The sequence below is a fragment of the Lithobates pipiens genome, unplaced genomic scaffold, assembly GCF_037356315.1.
Source record: "Lithobates pipiens isolate NorthernLeopardFrog02 unplaced genomic scaffold, aLitPip1_a1.2 Scaffold_18, whole genome shotgun sequence".
Classification (NCBI taxonomy): Eukaryota; Metazoa; Chordata; class Amphibia; order Anura; family Ranidae; genus Lithobates; species Lithobates pipiens.
In genome coordinates this window covers 107,768,774-107,796,526 of record NW_027507758.1, presented here as the reverse complement: position 1 = coordinate 107,796,526, position 27,753 = coordinate 107,768,774, and the positions used below count along the sequence as shown (strand labels likewise).

Here is a 27,753-nt window from a genome sequence, read left to right as displayed (position 1 = left end):
CAACTACCGACCGTTGCCGAGATACACAGGACATCCGGCTCTGTATCTCGGCGGCGCCATTTTTAAAAGGCAAACCTGCAAATAAAACTGACAAGGCTGCAAATGATGGACAAGGCTGCAAATGACACTGACAAGGCTGCAAATGATGGACAAGGCTGCATGACAAAGCTGCAAATGACACTGACAAGGGTGCAATGATGGACAAGGCTGCAGATGGACACTGATAAGGCTGCATTGATGGGCATTTAAATTTAAATTTTTTTCCTTAAACTTCCCTCCTAAAAGTTTTTTCCTTAAAATTCCCTCCTAAACTTGGGGTGCATGTTATAAGCCGGCGTGTGTTATATGGCGATAAATACGGTACATAAAACAATTTTTCAGAAATAAAAAACTGATAACTGGCATGTGCGTATGTATTCACCTCCTTTGTTATGAAGCCCATAAAAAGCTCTGGTGCAACCAATTAAATTCAGAAGTCACATAATTATTAAAATGATGTCCACCTGTGTTCAATCTAAGTGTCACATGATCTGTCATTATATATACACACCTTTTTGAAAGGTCCCAGAGGCTGCAACACCTAAGCAAGAGGCACCACTAACCAAACACTTCCATGAAGACCAAGGAACTCTCCAAACAAGTAAGGGACAATGTTATTGAGAAATACAAGTCAGGGTTCGGTTATAAAAAAAATATCCAAATCGTTGATGATTCCTAGGAGCACCATCAAATCTATCATAACCAAATGTAAAGAACATGGCACAACAGCAAACCTGCCAAGAGACGGCCGCAAACCAAATCTCACAGACCGGGCAAGGAGGGCATTAATCAGAGAGGTAGCACAATGACCTAAGGTAACTCTGGAGAAGCTGCAGAGTTCCACAGCAGAGACTGGAGTATCTGTACATAGGATGACAATAAGCCAAACGCTCTATATAGTTGGGCTTTATGAAAGAGTGGCCAGAAGAAAGCCATTACTTTCAGCAAAAAACAAAATGGCACATTTTGAGTTTGCAAAAAGGCATGTGGGAGACTCCCAAAATGTATGGAGGAAGGTGCTCTGGTGAGACTAAAATTTTACTTTTTAGCCATCAAAGAAGACGCTATGTCTGGTGCAAACGCAACACATCACCCAAAGAACACCATCCGGGACTGGGAAACTGGTCAGAGTTGAGGGAAAGATGAATGGTGATAAATACAGGGATATTCTTGAGCAAAACACATACCACTCTGTATATGATTTGAGGCTAGAGCGGAGGTTCACCTTCCAGTAGGACAATGACCCCAAACACACTGCTAAAGCAACACTTAAGTGGTTTAATGGGAAACATGTAAATGTGTTGGAATGGCCTCGTCAAAGCCCAGACCTCAATTCAATAGAAAATCTAGTGTCAGACTTAAAGATTGCTGTTCAGAAGTGCAAACCATCCAACTTTAACGAGCTGGAGCAGTTTTGCAATGAGGAATAGGCAAAAATCCCAATGGTAAGATGTGGCAAGCTCATAGAGACTTATCCAAAGCAACTTGGAGCTGTGATAGTGGCAAAAGGTGGCTCTACAAAGTATTGAGTTTAGGGGGATGAATAGTTATGCACATAGATTTTTCTGTTATTTTGTCCCATTTGTTATTTGCTTCACAATAAAAAATAAAAATAAATAAAATCTTCAAAGTTGTGGGCATGTTCTATAAATTAAATGATGCAAATCCTCAAACAATCCATGTTAATTCCAAGTTGTAAGGCAACAAAACGCGAAAAAAAAAGGCCAAGTGAGGTGAATATTTTGCAAGGCACTTTAAAGATCCGAGTTCATAGAAAAGGCCCACCATCAAGATTTGAAGACTGTGTGGAAGAATGGGCCAAAATCACACCTGAGCAATGCATGCGACTACTAGTTTCTCCACACTGGAGGCGGTTTGAAGTTGTCATTACCAACAAAGGATTTTGTACAAAGTATTAAGTATATTTCAGTTAGCGTGTTCAATACTTTTTTCCCTGTGTCATTTCATTTTATTACACAGAACTTAATCTCCAAACTGGATTTGTTTTGGTTTCTTAGTATGTATGGATTGTTACTGACATGTGGTGAAAATTTCATGTCAATAGCACCTTTAGAAATATATTTACCTAGAAAAATGGTGACGTGTTCAATACTTATTTTACCTGCTGTATGTGATTTTATAGATCTACTTTATCTTCCTTCCTATCCTCATATACAGTATCTCACAAAAGTGAGTACACCTCTAACTTTTTTGTAAATATTTTATTATATCTTTTTATGTGACAACACTGAAGAAATGACACTTTGCTACAATGTAAAGTAGTGAGTGTACAGCTTGTATAACAGTGTAAATTTGCTGTCTCCTCAAAATAACTCAACACACAGCCATTAATGTCTAAACCACTGGCAACAAAAGTGAGTACACCTGTTAAGTGAAAATGTCCAAATTGGGCCCAATTAGCCATTTTCTGTGACTCGTTACTGTTACAAGGTATCAGGTGTGAATGGAAAGCAGGTATGTTAAATTTGGTGTTATTGCTCTCACTCTCTTACTGGTCACTGGAAGTTCAAATGGCACCACATGACAAAGAACTCTCTGAGGATCTGAAAAAAACATTGTTGCTCTACATAACGATTGCCAAGACCCTGAAACTGAGCTGCAGCACAGTGGACAAGGCCACAATTTAACAGGACTGGTTGCACTCAGAACAGACCCCACCATGGTCGACCAAAAAAGTTGAGTGCACATGCTCAGCATCATATCCAGAGGTTGTCTTTCAGAAATAATGTATGAGTGCTGCCAGCATTGCTGCAGGGGTTGAAGGGGTGGGGGGTCAGCTTGTCAGTGCTCAGACCATACGCCGCATGCTGCATCAAATTGGTCTGCATGGCTATCATCTCAGAAGGAAGCCTCTTCTAAAGATAAGGAAATTAATTACCCACCATGTCCTGTGGTCTGGTGAGACCAAGATAAACGTACTTGGTTCAGATAGTGTCAAGCGTGTGTGGTGGCAACCAGGTGAGGAGTACAAAGACAAGTGTTTCTTGCCTACAGTCAAGCATGGTGGTGGGAGTGTCATGGTCTGGGACTGTATGAGTGCTGCTTGCACTGGAGAGCTGCAGTTCATGGAGAGAACCATGAATGTCAATGTACTGTGATATACTGAAGCAGAGCATGATCCCCTCCTTTCAGAGACTGGGCTGTGGGGCAGTATTCCAACATAACGACCCCAAACACACCTCCAAGAGAACCACTGCCTTGCTAAAGAAGCTGAGGGTAAAGGTGATGGACTGGCCAAGCATTTCTCCATACCTAAACTCTATTGAGCATCTGTGAGGGGTGTACTTACCTTTTGTGAGATACTGTACATTCCCTTCACTCCCCTGCCATTCCGTTTGGTTGCTGGATGCAAAGAGAAATATGTGGTGTGATGGGTACACTGCTGCTACCAGAATGTAGGGTATCACACACAGTCTCAGTCTCAGCCTTCACAGACATTTTCCAGCTCTAGAATAATTAAAGCACCAGCAGATTGAAAGTGATTGCCGCTGAGCAGTTAACCCTTTATAAACACATAGTAGCCACCATAACATGTTTTTACATAACCACACACCGTTCATAGCATCTGCTGTTTCAGTCCTGACCTTGAGGCTGGCTTCACACTATTGTGAATTGGATGCATGGTTCCCTACATCCAATTTGCATAGCCGGTTCACACATCTCCTGGTGCAAATTGCACAGGAGTCCTGCGAGTCTCTTGTTCTGAATTCAGCCCAAAAATCGGGCTGAAATCAGACCTCAATCGGTGAATGGTGACACACCGGACTCCTGCTGTGAGCCGCTTTGTTCTCTAGTGTGAACCAAGCCGCAAAGAAAATATATGTATCAATTATTACCACATCCAGACAGGAATGTAACACTACGATAGCTCCTTACAGAGGCAACATTCTTTCATTTTTATTTTTGAGCTTTCAGAAATTCAACTACCATTTTTTAAATATTGCTTTAATGAAAAGGAAGCAAGATTCATCTGGTCTTTGGTTCAGGTTTACTTGAAGAGTAAATCCAGTCAGATATATCAGAGTTACTGGCCATCATACTGTAAATTAACACTTGATAGTTTCCATAGAAAGATGATAGCCCACATCTGCAAATGGTCATCTTTTCTGGTCCTGGAGACCTTTGTCTGCATTGTGTCATATGTGTCTTAAAGTGGATGTTAACCCCAATTTTTTTTAATTAAGACTCATATATGTTACAGCAGAGGACAAAGAGTTGCCACAAATTTAATTTAAAAGTTTAAAAGTTAATCCAGCTCTGAGCAATCCTATTATCTTTCTTCAGTAAGCTAAAAAAGGACACACAGAAAAATAGGTGTCTGTTTCTTCCCCCTTGCTGTGAGTGACAGGTGATTTCCTTATGTCATGCAGGAGTGTGAGAGAGACATTCTGTGTACTTCACATCCCCCTCCTTTCTTCTCCAGCTCTCCCAGGATCGGCTGCTCCATACCTCTGCATGGTTGGGCATACTGAAGTCATGTGGTGACTTTCTTGGGTTTTGACTGGATATTGGTGATCATGGGGCATAATCCATGAGACCAGCAGAAGTTCAGTGTAAGAAATATCGATGCCTGGCCAAGGGGAGTGTAGAGGTGGGCGGGGAGTCTACTGACATCACAACTCCACCCACAGAGCCCTGAACAACAGACCTACCCACAGAATCCAGGGTATTGCAGGGCTCCAAACAGCTAAAGGGGAGATATTTGACAGGTAAGGATACATGCAGGAGGCATGTTTATCCTTATAGATCAGCACTATGGAAGCTATTTAGAAATTATGAGTGGGTTTACATCCACTTTAAGCTGGGTTGTTCCATCAAAGGCATCACCTTCCATGAACGTCAAGCACAGATATGAGATTAAACCGCTTTAAGTCTGCCCACTGTACCATATACCCATATTTCCTTCCAGAGCAGCACCTCATGCATGCCCCTGGGGGCAGGCAGCGGTGTGATCTGTGATTGCTGCATTGACTTGACATAGAGGATTACGGAACGGTGTACTAGGCCACTGTGCTTCTCCCTGGTACCATGTGATCGCTATAACCAATCACAGCAATCACATGTCCAGTAGTAAATAATAGCTATCATTCATGACGCCATTGAGAATTACTGGGATCTCTGTGACCGGTCACAGTGATCACATGGTACAGAGCCAATCACAACTTGTACCATGTGATACCTATGGCAAATCACGGCTATCACAATAGTTTTCAATAGCTGAATTGATGCAGCTAAGAACAGTCAGAAAGGGTTGATTACATAGCTACCATGGCTGTATAAGCCAGTGGTCATCAACCCTGTCCTCAGGACCCACTAACAGGACAGGTTTGCAAGATAACTGAAATACATCACAGGTGATATCATTTGCTGCTCAGTGATTGCAGTATTCTAGTCTGCACCTCCCTAAGGTAATACATAAAACCTGGCCTGTTAGTGGGCCCTGAGGACAGGGTTGATGACCACTGGTATAAGCAATTGTGCAAAAAATAAATAAAAATCACAAACACCTTCACAGAGTAGTACGACATCTTTATGGTAACACTGTACTGCTCTGGTGATAGTATTTAATAGTATTTAAAAAATGTGTGTGTGTGTGTATATATACACACACACACACACACACACACCTACCTATACTTTTTTATTTTTTTTAGAACAAAGTATATTCATGCGTTAGAATGGCCCAGTCAAAGTCCAGGCCTAAATCCAACTGAGAATCTGTAGCAAGACTTGAAAATTGCTGATCAGACGCTCTCCATCCAATAAATCCAATAAAATACATTTTGATTTCCACATTTTGTCATGTTACAAATTTCAAGGGGTGTGAATACTTTTTCAAGGCACTGAATGTTAGTGCTGTGCTGCTAGTCTGTATCCCTAATCACTGTCATACCAGTAATATTATCCTTGATTACCACCACACCAGTCATATTAACCCTGATCACAACCACATCAATCAGTGTCCCTGATGACAGTATAATCAGTCCAAAAAGAGAGAGTCTCACACATGTGGTATTGCCACACTTAGGAGTTGGAGTAGGAGTAGCAGAATGTGCTTTTAGGGTGTAATTCTAAGTATGCCCATGCTGTATGTGAGAAATAACTTTGTGGAAAAAAAAATTTTTTTTGAATTTCTTTATTTTCCAAAAAGAAATTGAGATAAAACTTTTAAAAAATTTTAAACCGAAACTAAGAAAAACCCGCTTATCAAAATTTTTTGTATTTTTTCACTTCTATAGCAAAAAATAAAAAAAAACAGTGGTGATTAAATAAAGGAAAACAAAGTTTAATTTGTGTACAGTGTTGCATGGCGGAATAGGGTGTCTGCAGTATTTCCCCTAAAGATGAAGCCCGCACTGCTGTTCCCAAAACATAGTCGCTACCATCCTCAGAGTCAAATCCTTTAGGGCCCCCACCTTTTTATCAGAAGAGGAATTTTTTGGCACAATGTCAGAATTTACAATGGAATTTTCAGCTCTATTAGAAGCCTCAGGCCCCCTCTTCCTCTTGCTCAGAATCCATCTCTGATCTTCCTCTGCATTTCATAAAGAGGAGGATGCAGCTGATACCTTGTCTGGTTCAGAGTATTCAGTAACCATAGAGGTATAGTCCACTGATATACAGTATCTCCCAAACTTAAAGCGGAGGTCAACCCTAAAATGGACCTTCCGCTCATCGGAATCCTCCCCCCCCTCCGGCACCACAATTGGCACCTTTCAGGGGGGAGGGGGGTGCAGTTACCTGGATAATCCAGGTAACTGCACCCACTTCCGGGATAGCTCTCTGCGGAAAGGGGCGTAGATTACGCCCCTTTCCGCAAGTGCCCGCCCCCTTCCGCAAGTGCCCCGCTGCCTGCTGGGAAACACACAGATCCCAGAGGCAGCGGGGACCGTCCTTATTGCTCAGCGCAACTCGCGCATGCGCAGTAGGGAACCGGGAAATGTAGCCGAAAGGCTCAATTTCCTGATTCCCATACCCAAGATGGCGGCGGCAGCACCCGAGTGACGATCTAGAGATCAGCTTCGGGTGCCGACATCGCGGGCGCGCTGGACAGGTAAGTGTCACTATTTTAAAAGTCAGCAGCTGCAGTATTTGTAGCTGCTGGCTTTTAAAAAAAAAAAACGCGGAGTCCCGGCGGACTCCCGCTTTAAGGATAACATTTCTATCCTTATCTAGACAGTGCAAGCGTGCCTTGACCTAGCACCACCTATGTTGGCCTTGCCATAAGTCACCTGCCTGGCTTCCCTAAAAATGCTTTGGCCTGCTATAACCTTCCCTGTACTCTCACTTTAATATCCCGTATTGTATGATGACTGGCCTCATCCTGGGAACATCTTTGTCCCTCCCGAGCAGTTTGCCAAGAAATATGCTCTAGAAGAAGGGTTACCAGAAAAACAAAGTGGTCTGTCTTGGTTGTAGACCCAGACATTTTTTGCATTAACATAACTTTTACAATCCTTCAAGATGTTCCACTATTCAAGGACTCTGTGGCTAAAGGATTGGAAGCCCTATCTGAGGCTTTGTTCCTTCTTGCAGGCCTTGCTGATCTGCCATTGTGACTAGATCACATCAGGACCCTGAAGCCAGCGGGTGCTTCTGTCCTCATACAGCTGGTACTGTTACATGTGGCCCTGGGCTATTGTTTTTGTGCTAGCAGATAATAATTCACTAGATATTCATTCAGAATGATCCATCCAGATCTTGGCCCAACTCTGATTGTGTGTTGGCCACTTTAGAGGTGAGGAGCCTTTATGCAGTCATCCTACACCCTGCCCCGACTCATGGAGTAATGGACAGAATAGTTAATGGTGTACATGCCCTTCAACTGGGTAAGCATCCAGTTGATGGCCTTCTATACATGTTTGCGCTCTGGCCCTGATCTCTTTAGGGATTCTCCTGACATAGCAATGCTTATTGCTATGTTGTGCAATATTTTGCGATGTGTGTACAGTTTCTGACTGGTTTACTTTTTTTTTTTATTATGGATGAGAACTGTATGCCTTGTTGTATATCTTTTTTGCTGCTGAGCAGGGCTTCATTCCCTCTTTTTTCCCACTTTCACTTATGGCCCATGGTGGTTATACACAGTATTTTATATGTACCCGTATTTATCGGCGTATAACATGCACATTCATTTTAATAGGGAAGTTTCAGGAAAAAACTTAAATTTTTGTATTGGTGTATAACACGCACATGCTATTTGCACCCGATTTTCATGGTGAAAAAGTGAGTGTTATACGCCAATAAATACTGTACTTTATTCTATATATTTTTTGTGTATGTACTCTCTTGAATAAACTTTATTGTATGTGCTGTTTTTTCTGTACACTTTTTGTGTTTCTACCCATATTTTTTATTTTACCATAATGATTGGTATGGCAGCACTGCCATACCAATCTATTATCTTGTTTTTCCACTAATGGTAAAAGCCTCTGTTTATTGGTGCGCTTGGTGGTGTCTAGTTCATGTCTTGATTATCTGTTTTCAAACTCCACTAACTTCAGGTTGGATTTTATGCTGTTTCTCTAGTAGTAATAGTCTCAGGACGCTCACCCATATTCCTCCCCTGCGTGTTCAATTGACAGAGTGCGCTTGTTTCATCCAGCTGGTAGTGGAGTACTGATTCCTCTTATTTGCACTCTTTTTGTATTTATTTTTTTAATGCAGCTAGTTTAAGCACCCAAATGTGACTTAGTGTTAGCCTAGTTCAATATCCTATTCAGCAGCACATTGAGAGAGGGAGAGGCAGGAGTTGTGGAAGTTGTGCTTCATGCTCATCTGTAGATTAAAAACAGGCCAATAGTAGGCAAATACAGAGTCAGCAGAGAGATGACCTAATCGGTAAACTACTGCTCCTTCACTGTCCAGACAGCAGGATGGGGAGGAGTGAGAGAATGCTACCTTAACTGAAAGTGGATTCATTCTTTTAATGAGACTATATATTGTAAAATTTCAAAGGCAGTGGAATCTTCATGTTAAATAACAGTATTATGATTTTCATACAGAAGATTTAGAAGCAGCAGGATATTTTAAGCAAATCTCATAACTTTGACATTTGATCTGCTCACTTCCACTATTAATTTGCCATGTATGCTTTAACTGTGCCATGCAACCAGAGATCGTAGATATTTACATTTACCTAGGGGTTCCAGACTCCTTTGCTATTCTTTTCTAACTTGCCATATCAGAAGTCCATTTTTATATTTCTAAAAACATTCTAAGCCCCTGTGATATAAAACACTATATATTAGGAATCAAAGTGTTTAGTTTATCATCTTCCTAGCAAAGTCCTACTTGTTGTGTGAGCATCAGATCCTCACATTGTCATTGTTTGTCGCTGAAACAAATGGTGTATTCTCCTTCCTTGTTCCTGTTTGGCAAACTTTGGTGGAAAATCAATTTCCCTGAACTATATGTGGCTGAATTATTGTGTATGAAACAGAGCTTGTAATGAGTCTAATTTGAATCTAAGTTGTCTATTGGTACACGGGACTACCATGTGTCAAATGATTTGCATTCTTTAAGGTATAGGTTTGTCTATAAATGGAGGGGATGGACCTTTCAGTCATTGTTGCCCCAGCCTCCATTCATAGATCCTGGATCATTCATAAAAACTATAGTACAGCTCCTATGAATGAAGGAGCTGGATGGAAAGAGCAGGCATAGTCCGGTACTCTTGATGAGTGAGTGCCTGGGACAGCTCCTTAGTTCGGTTTATGATGGCTGCATCAGAGGATTATGGGGGAGGGGGTCCATCAGAGGAGGAAGATTACTGCAGAACAAGAGAACAGAAGCACAAGGGACACATCCGACTGAAGATAAGTAATGCCCCTTGTGCTAATTTTGTTTTTTAGGTAAACAAAGTCTTTAATACCATGATATTCATAATAGTAATAATCAACAAGCGAAGATGCAACCAAAAATAATATTAATGAGGCTAGTATATTGTATACTGGTATGCTCAAATTTGCATACTAGTATATATGTTTTCGAGCATATGCTAATGCATGTATTACTTTATTTTAGAATTTTTCTTGAGGGTAGCCATAGACAGTTGACCAATAGGTTTCTGATTTAAGGACTATGTAGATGGTCAGACCATTATTACATCGTCTGACAACTAATTCTGGTCAATCGTATTTGCCTTTAAGTTATTTTTTGTGTTGAAACTTGTCTGTGTAATTTGGTTACCTACCACCATAAAGGACAAACCTTTCTAGCTGTATTGTTCTTTGTGTATGTATTGTATTATAAGTTGTTTATTTTCACTTGATGTTTATTCATTTAGTTTAATTCAGGTTCTGATGTGTTTGTTTTTTTGTTTTTCAGCCCAGCCCATTACCAAGCCCAATTCTGGGGAGACTACCCAATGCTAGCCAGTCACTGCTCGCATGGTGCAAGGAAGTAACAAAAACTTACCGTGGTGTTAAAATAACCAATTTCACTACTTCATGGAGGAATGGCTTGGCCTTTTGTGCAATATTACACTACTTTAGACCAGACTTGATGTAAGTATATACACCTATGTGATCTGTCTCCCAAGAAAGCTATCATATTGTCTGTTCGGAGGCTAGTTACCCCACATGGGTTTGCATGACTTTCTAACATTTTACAGTGTAGACAAAATGTACGGACATCCAAATATACATCATTTAGTCAGTTACCATGAATGCTGTATGCTGGGAAAAATTCCGGCACACTCTGTTTTGGGTGAGTTGATCTACAGTTTGCTATTCAAATATATTCAAATGAATTCTTTCAGCACAACATGCATTTATGCACATCTTTGCAATATTTGTGAATACATATACTCTTACATATACTCTTAAAGTTGCAATACAGTTTTTCATTGAACTTTCATTTAAATACACTTTAATATCAGGATATCAAATTAAACAGACAGCTGAGTTAAGTTAGGGAGTAGTAGTAGGGAGGGTTTTATTGACAGCCCCCTTGCACTCTGCTATGCAATATGGCCCTTTATGGGTTAGCAGTTATAAGACAGTCAACAAGAACATATTAGACAACATGCAAAGGCAGTTCAAGCAAACCTGGAATTAATGGCATTCAATATAAATTGGTCATGTGAGAACTTGGAAACTTGCTCCGTTCTTTCCCCCTCTGTTCTTTCCCTCTTATCCCACACCTGGCTCCTCCATACTTCTCTGTCTCTTAATTCTTCTCATATGTAGATGAAGTGAGAAACCATCTGTACACTCCTGGTTAATACATTTTTTATTACATGAATGTATTTACTCAACAAGCTTAGGCCGCGTACACACGGGCGGATTGTCTGCCCAACTAAGTTCGTCAGACAATCCGACAGACAGTCCGTTCAACTTTTGAATGAACGGACTTGACCACACACGATGAACATACAGTCCGCTGAAAGCTTGCGCGATGACGTGTACAGCACGTACGACGGGACTAGAAATACGACGTCCAATACACAGCAATGCAACCTTCGGCGTGTAAATCCTTTCTGAGCATGCGCCATACTTAGTCCGTCCAACTTGCCTACACACGAGCGGACTGTCCGCTGAAACCAAGTTTGGACGGACAAAATTACGGAAATTCCGAAAGACTTAGTCCGTCAGACTGTCCGCTGAAAAAGTCCGCTGAAGCCCACACACGAGCGGATTGTCCGCTGAAACACGTTTCAGCGGACTAAGTTGGACAAACAGTCCGCCCGTGTGTACGCGGCCTTAGAGTGACTTTTAAACTCACATTGGAGTCATAAGCAATAGATACAAAATCATCTTTCCGTAACTTCCATGACATCCATGGCCATCCATAGTGGTTATTCCAATTTTAATAAAGACACACCCAACAAACACAAATATACAGCATGTATTTAGCCTCATCAAAGACCTTGATTATTTTCCTTTTATTTTGCAAAATACATTCTGTTAAGATGAGTATGCCAATCTGTAGTTAAAACCTAATAATCCATTGAAATTAAGTCAGCCAGTGAAAAAAGGTAGTGCTGGGCTTTCTTATTAAAAGCATGATATTCACAGCTAGCTACATATCATGAATATTATGTGTAAAATAATTTATATACAGTGCCTTGCGAAAGTATTCGGCCCCCTTGAACTTTTCAACCTTTTGCCACATTTCAGGCTTCAAACATAAAGATATAAAATTTTAATATTTTGTGAAGAATCACCAACAAGTGGGACACAATTGTGAAGTGGAACGAAATCTATTGGATATTTTAAACTTTTTTAGCAAATAAAAAACTGAAAAGTGGTGTGTGCAAAATTATTCGGCCCCTTTACTTTCAGTGCAGCAAACTCACTCCAGAAATTCAGCGAGGATCTCTGAATGATCCAATGTTGTCCTAAATGACTGATGGTGATAAATAGAATCCACCTGTGTGTAATCAAGTCTCTGTATAAATGCACCTGCTCTGTGATAGTCTCAGGGTTCTGTTGAAAGCGCAGAGAGCATCATGAAGACCAAGGAACACACCAGGCAGGTCCGCAATACTGTTGTGGAGAAGTTAAAAGCCGGATTTGGATACAAAAAGATTTCCCAAGCTTTAAACATCCCAAGGAGCACTGTGCAAGCGATCATTTTGAAATGGAAGGAGTATCAGACCACTGCAAATCTACCAAGACCTGGTCATCCCTCTAAACTTTCAGCTCAGACAAGGAGAAGACTGATCAGAGATGCAGCCAAGAGGCCCATGATCACTCTGGATGAACTGCAGAGAACTACAGCTGAGGTGGGAGAGTCTATCCATAGGACAACAATCAGTCGTACACTGCACAAATCTGGCCTTTATGGAAGAGTGGCAAGAAGAAAGCCATTTCTCAAAGATATCCATAAAAGTCTTGTCTAAAGTTTGCCACAAGCCACCTGGGAGACACACCAAACATGTAAAAGAAGGTGCTCTGGTCAGATGAAACCAAAATCAAACTTTTTACCCACAATGCAAAACGATATGTTTAGCGTAAAAGCAACACAGCTCATCACCCTCAACACACCATCCCCACTGTCAAACATGGTGGTGGCAGCATCATGGTTTGGGCCTGCTTTTCTTCAGCAGGAACAGGGAAGATGGTTAAAATTGAGGGGAAGATGGATGCAGCCAAATACAGGACCATTCTGGATGAAAACCTGTTGGAGTCTGCAAAAGACCTGAAACTGGGATGGAGATTTATCTTCCAACAAGACAATGATCCCAAACATACAGCACAATCTACAAAGGAAAGGTTCACAAATAATCGTATCCAGGTGTTAGAATGGCCAAGTCAAAGTCCAGACCTGAATCCAATCGAGAATCTGTGGAAAGAGCTGAAAACTGCTGTTCACAAACGCTCTCCATCCAACCTCACTGAGCTCCAGCTGTTTTGCAAGGAAGAATTGGCAAGAATTTCAGTCTCTCGATGTGCAAAACTGATCGAGACATACCCCAAGTGACTTGCAGCTGTAATCGCAGCAAAAGGTGGCTCTACAATGTATTAACGCAAGGGGGCCAAATAATTTTGCACGCCCCACTTTTCATTTTTTTATTAGTTTAAAAAGTTTCAAAAATCCAATAGATTTCGTTCCACTTCACAATTGTGTCCCACTTGTTGGTGATTCTTCACAAAAAATAAAAATTTTATATCTTTATGTTTGAAGCCTGAAATGTGGCAAAAGGTTGAAAAGTTCAAGGGGGCCGAATACTTTCGCAAGGCACTGTATAGGTTAGGAAACCTGTACACCATTTAAGACACGTGATTATTTCTAAAGAGTCAAATTAATAAAATATAAAAAAGTATAACCAGTGAAGTAACTAGCCTCGGGTTATACACAGAGTTTAAACAACTCCTCCTATATACGTTGTACCTGTTTATCTGCAGCACTTTCTTCTCTACAGCCTCCTAAACACACATTTTACACAGCATTTTTATCTTCAGAAGGCAGGGAGTGGGGACCTGATGTCACACACTGCACAGTATACAGCAGAGACCTGAATGTAATCAGAGATCTAAGTGAAGGGAATGGACACGTTCCCATAGGGAAACATGCAGATCTGAGGCTGTCAATCACCTTCTGTGTGCTGAAGGAGGTGAGGGTCTGTCCCCTGGGATTCTGTGGTGTCAGTGTAACTTGTCAGAAGTGACTTGTGCAGTTTGCAGGTGGAAAGGGCAGATAGAAACCACACTAGGTGCCTTGGATTGAGGCAAGTACTCACTAGACAGGGATATGCTTTGTTCATTTTTCAAATCGGAGGTTAACAGCCACTTTCGATTTCTGCTAGACCTCGTCCACACTAGGCATTAGCCCCTGTGCATGAGACTCCAGCATTTGCGTGCTGGCAGAAGGTACAGGTGCACCTTCCAGCCCTGCTACTGGCAGCCTGTATGATTCTATGAGAGGCTAAACACTGCTGAGGCTAGATGATGCACCAAGTGGTCCCAATTTTCAGGCCACTATGCGTTCAGGGATAAATGCTCAGAATGCAGACTTCTCATGTTCCAGGCATTTGAAATTTGGCACGTACTGTTCCAAACCTTTGTACCACTTTGTGCACCATCCAGCCACCGCAGGTTTCAGCTTATCAGAGTTTTACATGCTGCCATTAGTGGGACTGGGCAGTATGCCTGTCCCTTCTGCCTACTCAAAAACACTGACATCTCATACACTGGGTTTAAAAGTCCAGTGTGCATGTAGGGTTTAGAGTCACACTTTAGCCAAAATGTTTGTTTTTTCATTCTGGATAGAGTAGGAAAGGTGTAGCCTGTAGGTGTGAACCACTGCCTTTTTTTTTTTTTTTTACAGCTATCTGTGTCCTCACTGGGAAGGTTTTCTGTCAAGGGAACTTGTGCCACAAGTGATAAAATGAGGGGAAGTTTTTACAAAACAAACACTGTAACGAAAACACTTTTTAGTAGAGTAGAGAAGGATCTCTGTCAGGTTTTTTTTAAGTCACCTAATTGAGCATTGTGGCATTTGGTGCCACTGGGACAGAAAGTTATGGTCAATCTACCAAAAGGGGATGCAAACAGCAACAACAACTTGGCAAACCCTTCCCCATTATAGCTAACAATTAAAAAGTAAGAAAACTTTTTTGGCTGCAGTTCTACTTGAAATGTTCTTGCTTGTAAAAGTACTGCCTGTTTTTTGGATTTAGTAATAATTAATCAGCCCTTGGTTGTATCTATTACGCCTCGTGGCAATAAAACTGGAATATTTTCTATTGGCACAATCAAAACATGAAGAACCTCACTGGAGCAAGAAAGTTCATGTATGCTATTTGGAAAGTTGATAATTTTACTGCCCTGCCTTACAATTTCAGATCTGTCAGAAAGTTTTGGGAGGTCTTTATACCATTTGTATCATGGAATGTGGAATGCTGGTTGAGAAAGTGTTAACAGCCTACAATGCAACTGTCAATGTCCCCCTTTCATTTTAGGCTCCCATCTCATTTATAATTTTTTCTTCCTTAATCCTATAGAAACTACTGACCTCAAGATGCTATTAAAAATTTTGTTCGTGTTGAAATGAGATGAGAGAAATAAGCCTGTAGGTCTTTGAACACTGACGACAAGGGATTACCACATGGCAAATTTGGCTGTCAAAGCTCGTCTCTGGTCCTTGCCTCCTATTTTAGACTAAAAAGCTGTAGGCACTGAAACAGCCATAGCCATAGCATTTATTCATATATTTTTGCCTGTTTTTAATTTTCCACCCTATTAGTTTTGTTGATTGAATTCCTGAAAAATTACTTGCCATACAATTTTATTGTATCTGTTTTTGTTATTATTTTTAGACTGAACTTGTTTAAAAATATATATATATTATTTTTCAAGTCAAATTTTGTATGTACCCACTTTGCCATTTTCTCCTTCAGTGAGTACAAGTCTCTGAATCCTCAAGATATTAAAGAAAACAACAAAAAGGTAAGAGCAGTAAGTAGAGGGCAATGCCCTGCCATAAGCTGCGCAGGATTCTTTTCTTTGAAATATAGGATAGACAAAATGAAAGTATGGATGAATTGATAGCCACTTCATCAATTAAATCATGAGGGTATAATTTGTTTCTAATAAACCTACAATTATATCAGGGTGGCTGCCAGTGTTGACCATCTTCTAAATGTTATTTGCCTGGTTATGCTGACCTCTGGCTTTAGCGCTTTCTAAGTCACAGACCCAGAACTGGTATCTAGATCTGAAAAGTTCTAATTTTAGGTCAGTCACTCAAAATATTGAACCACATAACAGGCAAGCAACTAGCATTTCATGAATGATTACCCATGGCAACCTCCATTTTTACTCATGCCTGTTTTTTGTTTCCTACAACTTCCTATTCTGATGTTAAAGTAATTGTAAAGTCTCGTATTTTTTTCCTATTAAAATAACAAACGTTCTACTTACCTGCTCTGTGCAGGCGTTTTGAACAGAGCAGTCCAAAGCCTCCTCTTCTCGGGTCCTTGGCTGGAGCTCCTGGCCCCTCCCTCCTGTCCGGTGTCCCTACAGCAAGCAGTTTGCTCTGGGGGCACCAAGCTGAGCTGCAGCTTCATCCATCTATCTATTCAGACACAGAGCTGCGGTTCGGTCCCGCCCCTCTCCTGATTGGCTAACTGAGTTTGATTGTCAGCAGCGGGAACCAATGGCACCACTACTGTGTCTCAGCCAATCAGGAGGGAGAGTCCCAGGTGGCCGATACACTCGTGGACATCGCTGGAAAGAAATGGGGTTCAGGTAAGTATTAGGGCGCTGGATGGGGCTTGCTGCACACAGAAGGCTTATTATCTCAATGCATAGAATGCAATCACAATCACTTTAGGGTTGTCACTCAGGTGAAAAATCCAAACCCATCTGAGCTATCCCTTCAGGAAGCTGTCAAAGTGGACAGGCAATCATAGGCAGTCGAGGCATTCCCCTTATATACATGCAGCTGCGGCAGGGGAGGCATGCGCTTATTCCTACAGCAAGGGTATAGACACAAAAAAAGCTGGTGAGTGATCACTGTTGCTGTCACCTGTGATGTTGAAGACTGAATATTTATTTGGCACATCAGTGGTGTATTGTGCAGAAGAATTGAAGTAATGCAATGCTTAAACACAAGGATACTTAATCTTAATCATGGATTGTATAAGTTGATGTAGCATTGTGTTTTCTCTTTCATTCACTGACAAATACCACCTCTTCCTATTCTCGACCATAGGATTTATAGTGCCATCTGCACTATAAATATATGTCCTAGTGTAGGACACTAAGCAGAAAATTAACTCTGCACTCCTAGCTGGTATAAACCCCCTCTGCTATAGTTATAACAGCTATTTCTACCTAGGGTCTTAGAAGTAAGTCAAAAAAGAAAAGGATTCGCTCCTCCAAGGTGCATGTGATGACCCAATGGAACCTCATAGGAGTGCTATCCCCAGCTCACCTCTGTAGGATACTTGAAAAAGAAGAATGGCTGCACATCCAAAGGTTCCAAAATGCCTTTTTTGAAAATCACTGTGCTGACACCAAGGACACATGAATTCAGTCACGTAGACGCGTTTTACGTATACAACTTGTGCTTAATCATTACCATGGTATCATGGCAATGGTAATGATTAAGCACATGCAGACCTTTAGCTACAGGTCAATTGCAACAGCCCCATCCAGGGCGGCCAGGAACTTCAAAGTCTCGCAGGATGACTGGGCAATTCCCATGTCACAATGCTACCCTGGCTGACAGCCCCAACTTCAGTGGGATTTGTCAGTGAATAGGCACTTGCATCCTTCATGAAACTTGTAAGTAGCTGCTTCTTCCCCTTTCGTGGCATAGGGTGCTCCTTGGGTTGGCTGGCCCTGCTGGGTTGACAAACGTTTGAATCTTCTGTCGGTGATCCGTCCACTGGTGTCCCTCAGGCTGCCCTCCCTGCACTCTTACATGCAGGTTCTGGGCCTGATGGTGTCTACCTTTTGAGGTTTTTCCTATATGCTCAGTTCCACATGAGAGTACTGTAGAAGGAATTTTTGTCCAAATGGGACACATCCTCCACATCCTTGGTCAAAAGACCAGAGTATCTCTGCTTAGGTGGCTGCGTTCTCCTGTTCTTTTGGGCAGAGAAGTTGTTTCTTTTGGTACAAAGACACCAGCCTATCCAGCTGTGGGGGAGTTATGGGGCCGAACTTGGTCCAGGGTCGCTGGACACCAGAGGAATCTCGACTGGCAATCGGTGTGCTGGAGCTTTGGGTGATCAGGTTGTGCCTGGAACGGTGGACAGAGTTTTTTGGGGAAGCACCTGGTCAGGATTCATTCAGACCATGCCACAGCAGTGGCCTGTGTCAAACACCAAGGCGGGACAAAGAGTGCAACAGCAGCACCGGAGGCCTCATGCATTCTCTAGTTGGTAGACTGTGGCTGTATCTGCTGTGCACATTCCAGGTGTGGAAAATTGTCAGGCAGACTACCTCAGCTGGCAGATGTTGGATCAAGGAGAGTGACCTCTGCATCCGTATGTGTTTTGTCAGATATGGCTATGGTGGGGCACTCTGGATGTGGACCTTCTGACATCTCATTTTAACAGAAAGATGTCTAGCTCTGTGGCAAGGGCCTTGGTGGATGCAACGGATGCTTTGGTGGCCCTGTGGAGCCAGTATCATCTCATAGATGTGTTCTCTCCTCCTGTGCCTTCTGCGCAGGATAGAGGCCAAAGGGATTCCAGTCATCCTGGTGGCCTGAGATTGGCCTTGTGGCTGCCTCTCAGGGAAGATATTCTGTTTTCCTCCCTGCCTTTCCCATCGCTGGCTTTGATGGCTTGGCTATTGAAAGCCAGGTTCTGAGGAACAGAAGTTTGTCAGGATCCATATTTCCTACCATGCTAAATCACCCTCTAGGAAGATCTACCATCAAACTTGGAAAGTCGCCACATATTGTGGCTTGGATTTTTACTTTTCTTTAGCAAAGCGTAGAGAAAAAAAACACACTTTAAGTATACTATTAAAGGCCGGGTTTCTGCTCTTGCACATTTTCTTTTGGCATCCCTTGGCCACGCACTCTCTGATTTGTACCTTCATTCAAAGGGTTTGACGTGTGGCTCAACCTGTACTTTCTCCTTTGCAGCAGTGGTCCTTTTGGTCCTTCAGATGCATCCTTTTGAGAACATTAAGGATCTTCCCTTGATTACATTGTCTCAGAAGGTCGCCTTTTTGTGGCTCATTGCTTCAATGCACAGTCTGAGCTGGCGGCCTTGTCCTATAGGTTTCCTAATTTGGTGTTAAACAAGGATAAGTTATTTCTCCATCCATGTCTGTCCTTCTTTCAGAAGGCGTGTGAGACACAAACCACAGGGTATAAAATATACACAATTTTTACAGAACATTTAAAAACTTTTGATACATACAATTAAGAATAATTATGCTAGACATAGGTACATACACACGTACCATAGTTTCCATAGATACATAAATTAAGGTATAACTGACAGTACCAGGTGTAAATGTATATATGATAAATTTATCAATGTGTTTCGCAAGATAATGTTTGCTTCCTCAAGAGATACATATATAAACATCTGAAATTAGAGACAATGTTGTTAAGAATCAGAGCAGAAAGGGGAGGAGAGGGGAGGGGGGAATATAAATATAAATATATAAAATAAAATGAGTGCTATATTAAAAAGGGGAAACAAATAAGTGTCCATTATCAAGGAATAGACTGAAATTGGTTACCATCAAATGACCCATTAGTGAGTGAATCTCAAGCTGGAAACCCCATGATGAATGAAATATTGCCCTATTAATGTGTAGATATTGGTGGTAAATTACCATGAAATAATGAAAAACAGATACCCAAACAGTGAAGAATGATCAGTGCTGTGCTGCTTCAGAGGGAAAAAAAAAAATCACGGTTCACGTGCGTGAGCGATCCTGCATCACTATACATCGCGCCACTCCCTTTAGGCTTCACATATGTGCAGAAGCCGCCTGATGGAATCATAATGTGGCGCTGAGGCCCTCCATCCCGACTGTGAAAGTGGTGTAAGGAGGCATGATACTATACGGGCACCCAGGGATACTAAGGATGATTCGGGTGTATTTGTTTGCTACAGCTTCCTTTCGGAGATAGGATTCTCTTTGTGGTCACGGATGGGCCAAGAAAGGGCCTGGCAGCCTTCTCTGCCTATTTCTACATGGATCAGGCAGGCTGTTATTCAAAATCAGGGTTAAGGTTTGGGTTTCTCCCTTACCTGTTTTTTTTTTTTTTTTGCCGATAAAATGTGCATGCAGCCATTTTAGATTTCCTGTTCCTCTTGAGGACTGTTTGTTTGGGTGGTTTTCCTGTTGGGCTGTTTGGGCACCTATTAGCTGTTTGACTCCAGTTTCACATCCCCTCTATTTTTGGCACTGCTTTGGGACATCCCATTTAGATTGCTATTTGTTGATGCTGCTTGTTAACTGGTTTGCCTACGGCAAAGAGGAACACAACTGCCCCTAGGCAGTGCCGAGTTTTTCTGTCTAGTGTCCTACTCCTGTAGGCGGTGATATAAATCCCATGGTCAAGAATAAGAAGAGGCTGTGTCTGTTAATGGACTCAGAGAAAGTGATTTTGTGGCGACTAACAAAAAATCCTGTGTTTTCTTTCACAGAAACAAAGAATAGTGTTTATATGAATTTATATATCTATATATAAATAAATAGTATTTACAGTGCCTTGAAAATTTATTCACACCCCTTAAAATGTTTTACATTTTGTCATGTTACAACCAAAAACGTAAATGTATTTTATTGGGATTTTATGTGATATACCAACACAAAGTGGCACGTAATTGTGAAGTGGAAGGATAATGATAAATGGTTTTCAAAATGTTTTACAAATAAATATCTGAAAAATGTGCTTTGCATTTGTATTCAGTCCCCTTTACTCTGATACCCCTAACTAAAATCTTGGGGAACCAATTCCCTTTAAAAGTCACCTAATTAGTAAATGGAATCCGCCTGTGTGCAATTTAATCTCCGTAAAAATACAGCTGTTCTGTAAAGCCCTCAGAGGTTTGTTAGAGAATCTTAATGAACAAACCGCATCATGAAGGCTGAGGAACACATGGGACAGGTCAGGGATAAAGTTGAGGAGAAGCTTAAAGCAGGGTTAGATTAAAAAAAAAATCCCAAACATCTCACGTTGAGCACTGTTCAATCCATCATCCGAAAATGGAAAGAGTATGGAACAACTGCAGACCTACCAAGACATGTCTGTCCACCTAAACTGACAGACCAGGCAAGGAGAGCATTAATCAGAGAATCAGTTAAGAGGCCTGGACAAGCTGCACAGATTCAAAGTACATGAGTTTCTTTTTAGGCAGATTACAGGCGTTTTACTGCTTTTTTCATTGGTGATCCTTGGACCTCAAAATGCCTGTACAAAGATGCCAGAACAATGCCCTAAAAAACACCTAAAAATGATACGCTCAGGTGTGAATGCAGCCTAATGCACATAGACATCTTGAGGCTGCAAAGTCCTCAAATATAAAATCCCTTTCTTGTGCCTAGGATCCACAGGTGCCACATACAGCTGTCTATACAAGTAGATATCTGAATGGGTAAATAAAAGCAAGGAATCAATCAGCGCAATAGATATATCACAAAGACAGCAGCTGAACACTGAGGACCAAACTTATCAAATCCTTACAGAGAAATAAAATAAAAAGCAGTGCAGCACAGAACAATTAAACACAAAAAGACATATTGTATAATAATTGCAAGAAAAGAAAGTCCATAGAAGCACTAACAAGTGTTCATACAGGGTGATCCTATTAATGAACAAGCACGGTGTTAGCCCCTGTACACACGGTCGGACATTCCGACAACAAAATCCATCGCATTTTGTCCAACGGATTTTGTCCGAAACTTGTGTTGCATACACACGGTCGGACAAAGTTGTCGGAAAATCCGATCGTACGTAACGTGACAACGTTATTTCGTTACGACAGGACTACGTTCAGGCTAGTAGCCAATAGCTTTGGTCTAGGAATTTGATCTGAGCATGCGTGGCACTTTGTCCAATCGGAATTCTCTACACACAATCGGACAAAGTCCAATCAGATCATGTTGTCGTAAAGTTTTATAGCCCAGCTCTAGAACTTTGTCCGTCGGATATTCCAACGGAAACAGTCCGATGGAGCCCACACACAGTCAGATTATCCGACAACACGGTCCGATCGGACATTTTCCGTCGGAATGTCCGACCGTGTGTACAAGGGCTAAGACATTCTCTTCAACCAAGTGATCTCCTCCACCAATCGAGAGTGCTAGCAGCTCACCTCATCTGATGGACCCCTCAGCATGAATAGGGTCAAACAAGCAGTCCCTTAATACAGGGTAGATATAGTATTCCACTTTCACCTCTATAGCGCTAGGGATATATTTCTAGGCAGTGTAGATCATATGTATCCAAAAGTAGGCTCCACTGGTTTCCAAACGAGCGGACATGCAATGGCAAAAAAGATACAAAATAGTGCTCTCCGTATGGTAAAACGAATACGAATTTATTAAACAACTATTTGAACGACACTTACATGTGTTTGCACTGTTCCACATATGAATGCGACTGTACTGTGAAAATGCTAGCGACTTCTGCATCAGGGTTTTTCTGTGAATTCAGGGATTTACAGTGCATTCAGAAAGTATTCACCGCGCTTTTTTCCGCATTTTGTTATGTTACACCCTAATTACAAACTGGGTTAAATTCATTATGTTCCTCCAAAATTCTACAAACAATCCTCCTTAAAGTGGTTGTAAACCCTTACAACACACTTTGACCTACAGGTAAGCCTAGATTAAGGCTTACCTGTAGGTCCAAGAAATATCTCCTAAACCTATACGGTTTAGGAGATATTTGCCCGAGTACCGGCACCGGCGTGGCATTTTCAACGACGGAGCTTCCCCGCGTGTCGGCTCCCGTGTGCATGCGCGGTAGTGACGTCATCGTGGCTTTGCCGAATGACAGAGGCGGAGTTGCGAGACCCCACCGAGAAGATGGATGCGCCGGACTACAGGGGACAGCGGTGACTTTGCTGGCTCCTGTGTCAGGTAAGTGACACATAATGGACTACTATGCGATGCATAGTAGTCCATTATGCTTTGCCTTTGCAGGGAATGAAAGAGGAAGTAAACTCATCAGGGTTTACTTCCTCTTTAATGACAACATGAAAGAAGTTTGAAATCTTTGCAAAATTATTAAAAATAAAAAATAAATACTCACATGTACATAAGTATTCACAGCCTTTGCTCAATGCTTTCTTGAAGCACCTTTGGCACCAATTACAGCCTCAAGTCTTTTTGGGTATGATGCTACAAACTGGGCAACACCTATTTTGGGCAGTTTCTCACATTTTTCTTTGCAGGACCTCTCAAGCTCCATCAGGATGGATGGGGAGTGTCGGTGCAAAGCCATTTTCAGATCTTTCCAGAGATGCTCCATCAGGTTCAAGTCTGGGCTCTGGCTGGGCCACTTAAGGACATTCACAGAGATGTCCCGTAGCCACTCCTTTCTTAAGTTGGCTGTGTGCTTAGGGTCATTGTCTTGTTAGAAGATGAACCTTCCCCTCAGTGTAATGCTGCAGAAAGCTTTCTGTACCCTTTCCCAGACCTGTGCCTTGATACAATCCTGTCTTGGAGGTCTACAGACAACTTCCTGGACGTCATGGCTTGGTTTGTGCTCTGACATGCACTGTTAACTGTGGAACCTTATATAGACAGGTGTGTGCCTTTCCAAATCATGTCTAATCAACTGATTTTACCACAGGTGAACTCCAATCCAGTTGTAGAAACAACTCAAGGATGATCAGTGGAATCGGAATGCACTGGAGCTCAATTTTTAGTGTCATGGCAAAGGCTGTGAGTGCTTATGTACATGTGATTTTTTTTTTTTATTTGCAAAGATTTCAAACAAACTTCTTTCATGTTGTCATTGTAGGGTATTGTTTGTAGAATTTTGAGGGAAATAATTAATTTAATCCATTTTGGAATAAGGCTGTAACATAAAATGTAGAAAACGTGAATTGCTGTGAATACTTCCCGGATGCACTGTATGCTCGGCATGGGTGAATACAGATTCAGAAGCCATCAGCATTTACAACCATGTTATGACTTTTCTCTACTTAAAGTGGTTGTATACCCACTTTTTTAACTTTTACCTACAGGAAAGCCTATAATAAGGCTTACCTGTAGGTAAAAAAAATATCTCCTAAACCTGTACGGTTTAGGAGATATTCCCCTCGGTATGCGCCGCTGACTGCAGCGGCGCATGCGCACAAGGGGGTTGTCTCCGTGAAAATCCGGCAGCGCTCGCCCGGCCGGATTGAAATCTCCCGCGCGCATGCGCGGGAGTGACGATATCGCGGCTCCGGCCACTCACAGCGCCGGAGCCGCGATACCCGGAAGAGACGCCGAGGGAGCATGTCGGCTCCCTCGGCGTGGATCGGGCGAGATGTCGGGGCCTCGTTCTAAGGTAAGTATTTCATAATGAGCTAGTATGCGGTGCATACTAACTCATTATGCCTTTTGCTTTGCAGGTTTAAAAAAATAAAAAAATAAATTGCGGGTTTACTACCGCTTTAAACAAAACTTTTGGCTGGAGTTCTAGTGAACGTTTCTTATTAAATGATCTCACATTTATTTCTGTACTATTTTTTTAAACTTTTGTCCAAAATGATGTCTTTTTTGTGATCTCTAAGGATGTTAGATTGCATCAAATGTTTTCTTACCTTAACAGCCCTTTACTGAAATTAATGTTACAGTGAATGTCTATGGTTGGACCTCAAGCTAAAGCCTAGGGCCTTTTTTAAACTTCAGCTAAAATATAATTATGAATCCGCTTTGTTTGTCTTGCCAAGAAGTTGTCTGTCTGACGAGTTCTGCTTATGTTACAAAAAAAAAATCTGTATTAGTATGCTGATGATTACTATCTGTAGTATATAGCACATATAGGGGCACATTTATAAAGACGACTTAGTTTTAAAGCACCGTCCAATGACCGGTTCTCTTGAAATGTTAGATTTAGCAATTTAAAAAAAATCCTTTTGGGCATGACTTCCATTAATCAAGCAAGCTTCTCTTGTTCTGTGAACTTTGCCATCTGTGGTATAAAGTCTTTTCTGGCAGCCATTGTGGTAAGGCTGAGACCAACAACGGTCATTCCGGTGTAGTGAATTTGGGGTAAAATGAGAGGAAACACAATCTGGCTATTGCTATCTTAGTTTACATCCTTTCACTAGTGGTATACCATTCCTGATTTCTCAAATGTAATTAGTCTGTGGTATTGTGTAGTTGTATGTGCTGTCATCACTCTGTAGAGTTAAGCATGACAGCAACATGGAACATGCAACTTGCTTCCTGCAGATTTCTTTCCTGCTTGACACCGTGGTTCTCTGATAACCCCTGTGCCCTCAACTCAAATGAATGCAAAGGGGACCATACAAGTGGCAAGTGACTGCTCTTCAATTATATTGTCATCTTCTGTCAATTAGAGCATTTGTTACTGCTTAACAGTTGATAAGAGCAGCAACAACATAATGCAGCTCATGTTTGGATCTTTTTTTGCAAATTCTACATTTGCCATCTGTGCTGTTTGTGTTGCATGTGCATTTTCTTTGATTTGAAGCCCAAGAAAATTTAGGTTTATTTTTGTGCGATTGGTTCCAAGATCATTCTCTTTTAGAAGCCACTATAGCCTCCCCCACAAACACACAATAGCTTGATTAAGAAAGTTAAGTAGATTGCAGAAGCAAAAAGAAAACTCTGCTGAATCTAGCTGCGTTTTTTATATATGAAAGAACTGATTATTGCTTAAAAATGTGGCATAATTACACACAAATGCATTTCTTCACACTGTGTCATTAGAGGCAGGCACATTTAATAATGGGCAATAAAAATGCTCTTTATTTTTTCCATGTTATCACTTAGGGAAAAAATATTGGTAACATCAGCTTTGTAGATTTTGCTGCTTATAAAGACCACTATGATTTTGAACCTGTGGTTGTAAAGGCAGAAGTTTTTTTTATTTTTTATAATATTGCACATTCTATGCATTAAGATAAAAAGCCTTCTGTGTGCAGCAGCCCCCCTAAAACACTTACCTGCGGTCCCTCTCTGTCCAGCGATGTCCACGAGTGTCTCAGCCATCAGAGATTCTCCTTCCTGATTGGCTCAGACACAGCAGCTCCCACTGCTGTCAGCTAGCCAATCAGGGGAGAGAGGGGGCAGGACTGGGTCAGGCTCCGTGTCTAAATGGACATAGGGTGCCCCCATAGCAAGCTGCTTGCTGTGGGGGCACTGAACAGGAGGGAGGGGCCAGGATCACAGAAGAGGCACCTGAGAAGAGGAGGATCTGGGCTGCTCTGTGCAAATCCACTGCAACAGAGCAGGTAAGTATAACATGTTTGTTATTTTTATAGGGAAAAATAATGAGACTTTACAATCACTTTAAACTTGGCATAGTCTCTTATTTTCAAGGTGGCGCCATTTGTTTACTGATTTAGAAATATATATCAGTAAATTATATAAAATGATATATATATAATATAGATCAGTAAATTTATTTTCCAAGGAAGGTAGACAGCACCTGCGACTTTTATAGTTGAGTCACATAACCAGAGCCCTGTCTTCCAGGCTCACTATGTAGCAATATTCCAAAACCAGGGGTTTCAGCATACATAAAGTTTTTTTTTTTACATGTCCATCAGACAAAAAAAGTTAGTTTGGCTACATTTTTAAGGCACTTGTTGTCTAAAACTGTAGCCAAACTGTAACTTTTTTGTCTAATGTACATTTAAATAAATGCTATGTAAGCTGCAACCCCCCCAGTTTTGGAATTGTGTGTACAGTGAGGGGAAAAAAGTATTTGATCCCCTGCTGATTTTGTAAGTTTGCCCACTGACAAAAAAAATTATCAATCTATAATTTTAATGGTAGGTTTATTTTAACAGTGCGAGACAGAATAATAACAAAAATATCCAGAAAAACACATTTCAAAAAAGTTATTAATTGATTTGCATTTTAATTAGTGAAATAAGTATTTGATCCCCTATCAATCAGCAAGATTTCTGGCTCCCAGGTGTCTTCTATACAGGTAACGAGCTGAGATTAGGAGCACTCTCTTAACGTATATATAATGTGTATTTTTGGTTATTGTGAATTATGTATGCCATATAAACACAAATGACCTTACTTGTCTATTCTAGAAGGCTCAGTATAAATCAGTACAATTTACACAGACCTGCTGGTGTTTCTAAAGTTAGCATAGTTACTTGTTTCCGCTCCCAAGTACCATCAAACAATGCTTTTCATTCTTTAAATCCAGAGGCAGTAGTCGATTTAAAGGAAGCCATTTACTTGTGTCACCTGATCTGGTCCAATATGTCAGTGTGTCATATAATTGAGTCATGTTTGAGAAACTGCCTGTAGTGCTTTTCTTGACAGTCAGCTATTGATGGCTGTCAGTCATGCTATCCAAATATGCAATATCCCATTAAAAAAAAAGTATGTGTAATATGTCATATATTGGTTCATGTTGACATTTCCAGGCAGAACACACAACGTTGAGGGGGTCACACTGGTACTTCCAACAGTGGCAGTGCATTTGCATTTTATATATGGGGATGTCTGCTAGATTAAGTGAAATATTTGGTGGTACATTCTTGCTGTATATCTTCTCTTATTTTTGGCTATACTAGAGAACACTTCTTCACTTTTTCCTCATCTCCAA

General features: G+C 41.3%; 1 protein-coding gene across 5 annotated transcripts in view; it reads left to right on the top strand.

Moving 5' to 3' along the window:
- Positions 1 to 27,753, top strand: part of EHBP1 (EH domain binding protein 1) — a 724,273-nt gene that overhangs the window by 381,074 nt on the left and 315,446 nt on the right. For all 5 annotated transcript variants that reach the window (XM_077485988.1, XM_077485986.1, XM_077485985.1 and 2 more), the window contains 2 exons: positions 10,390 to 10,568; positions 15,908 to 15,956. In XM_077485988.1, the coding sequence (XP_077342114.1) occupies positions 10,390 to 10,568; positions 15,908 to 15,956 (228 nt within the window). The remainder of the gene's footprint in view (positions 1 to 10,389; positions 10,569 to 15,907; positions 15,957 to 27,753) is intronic.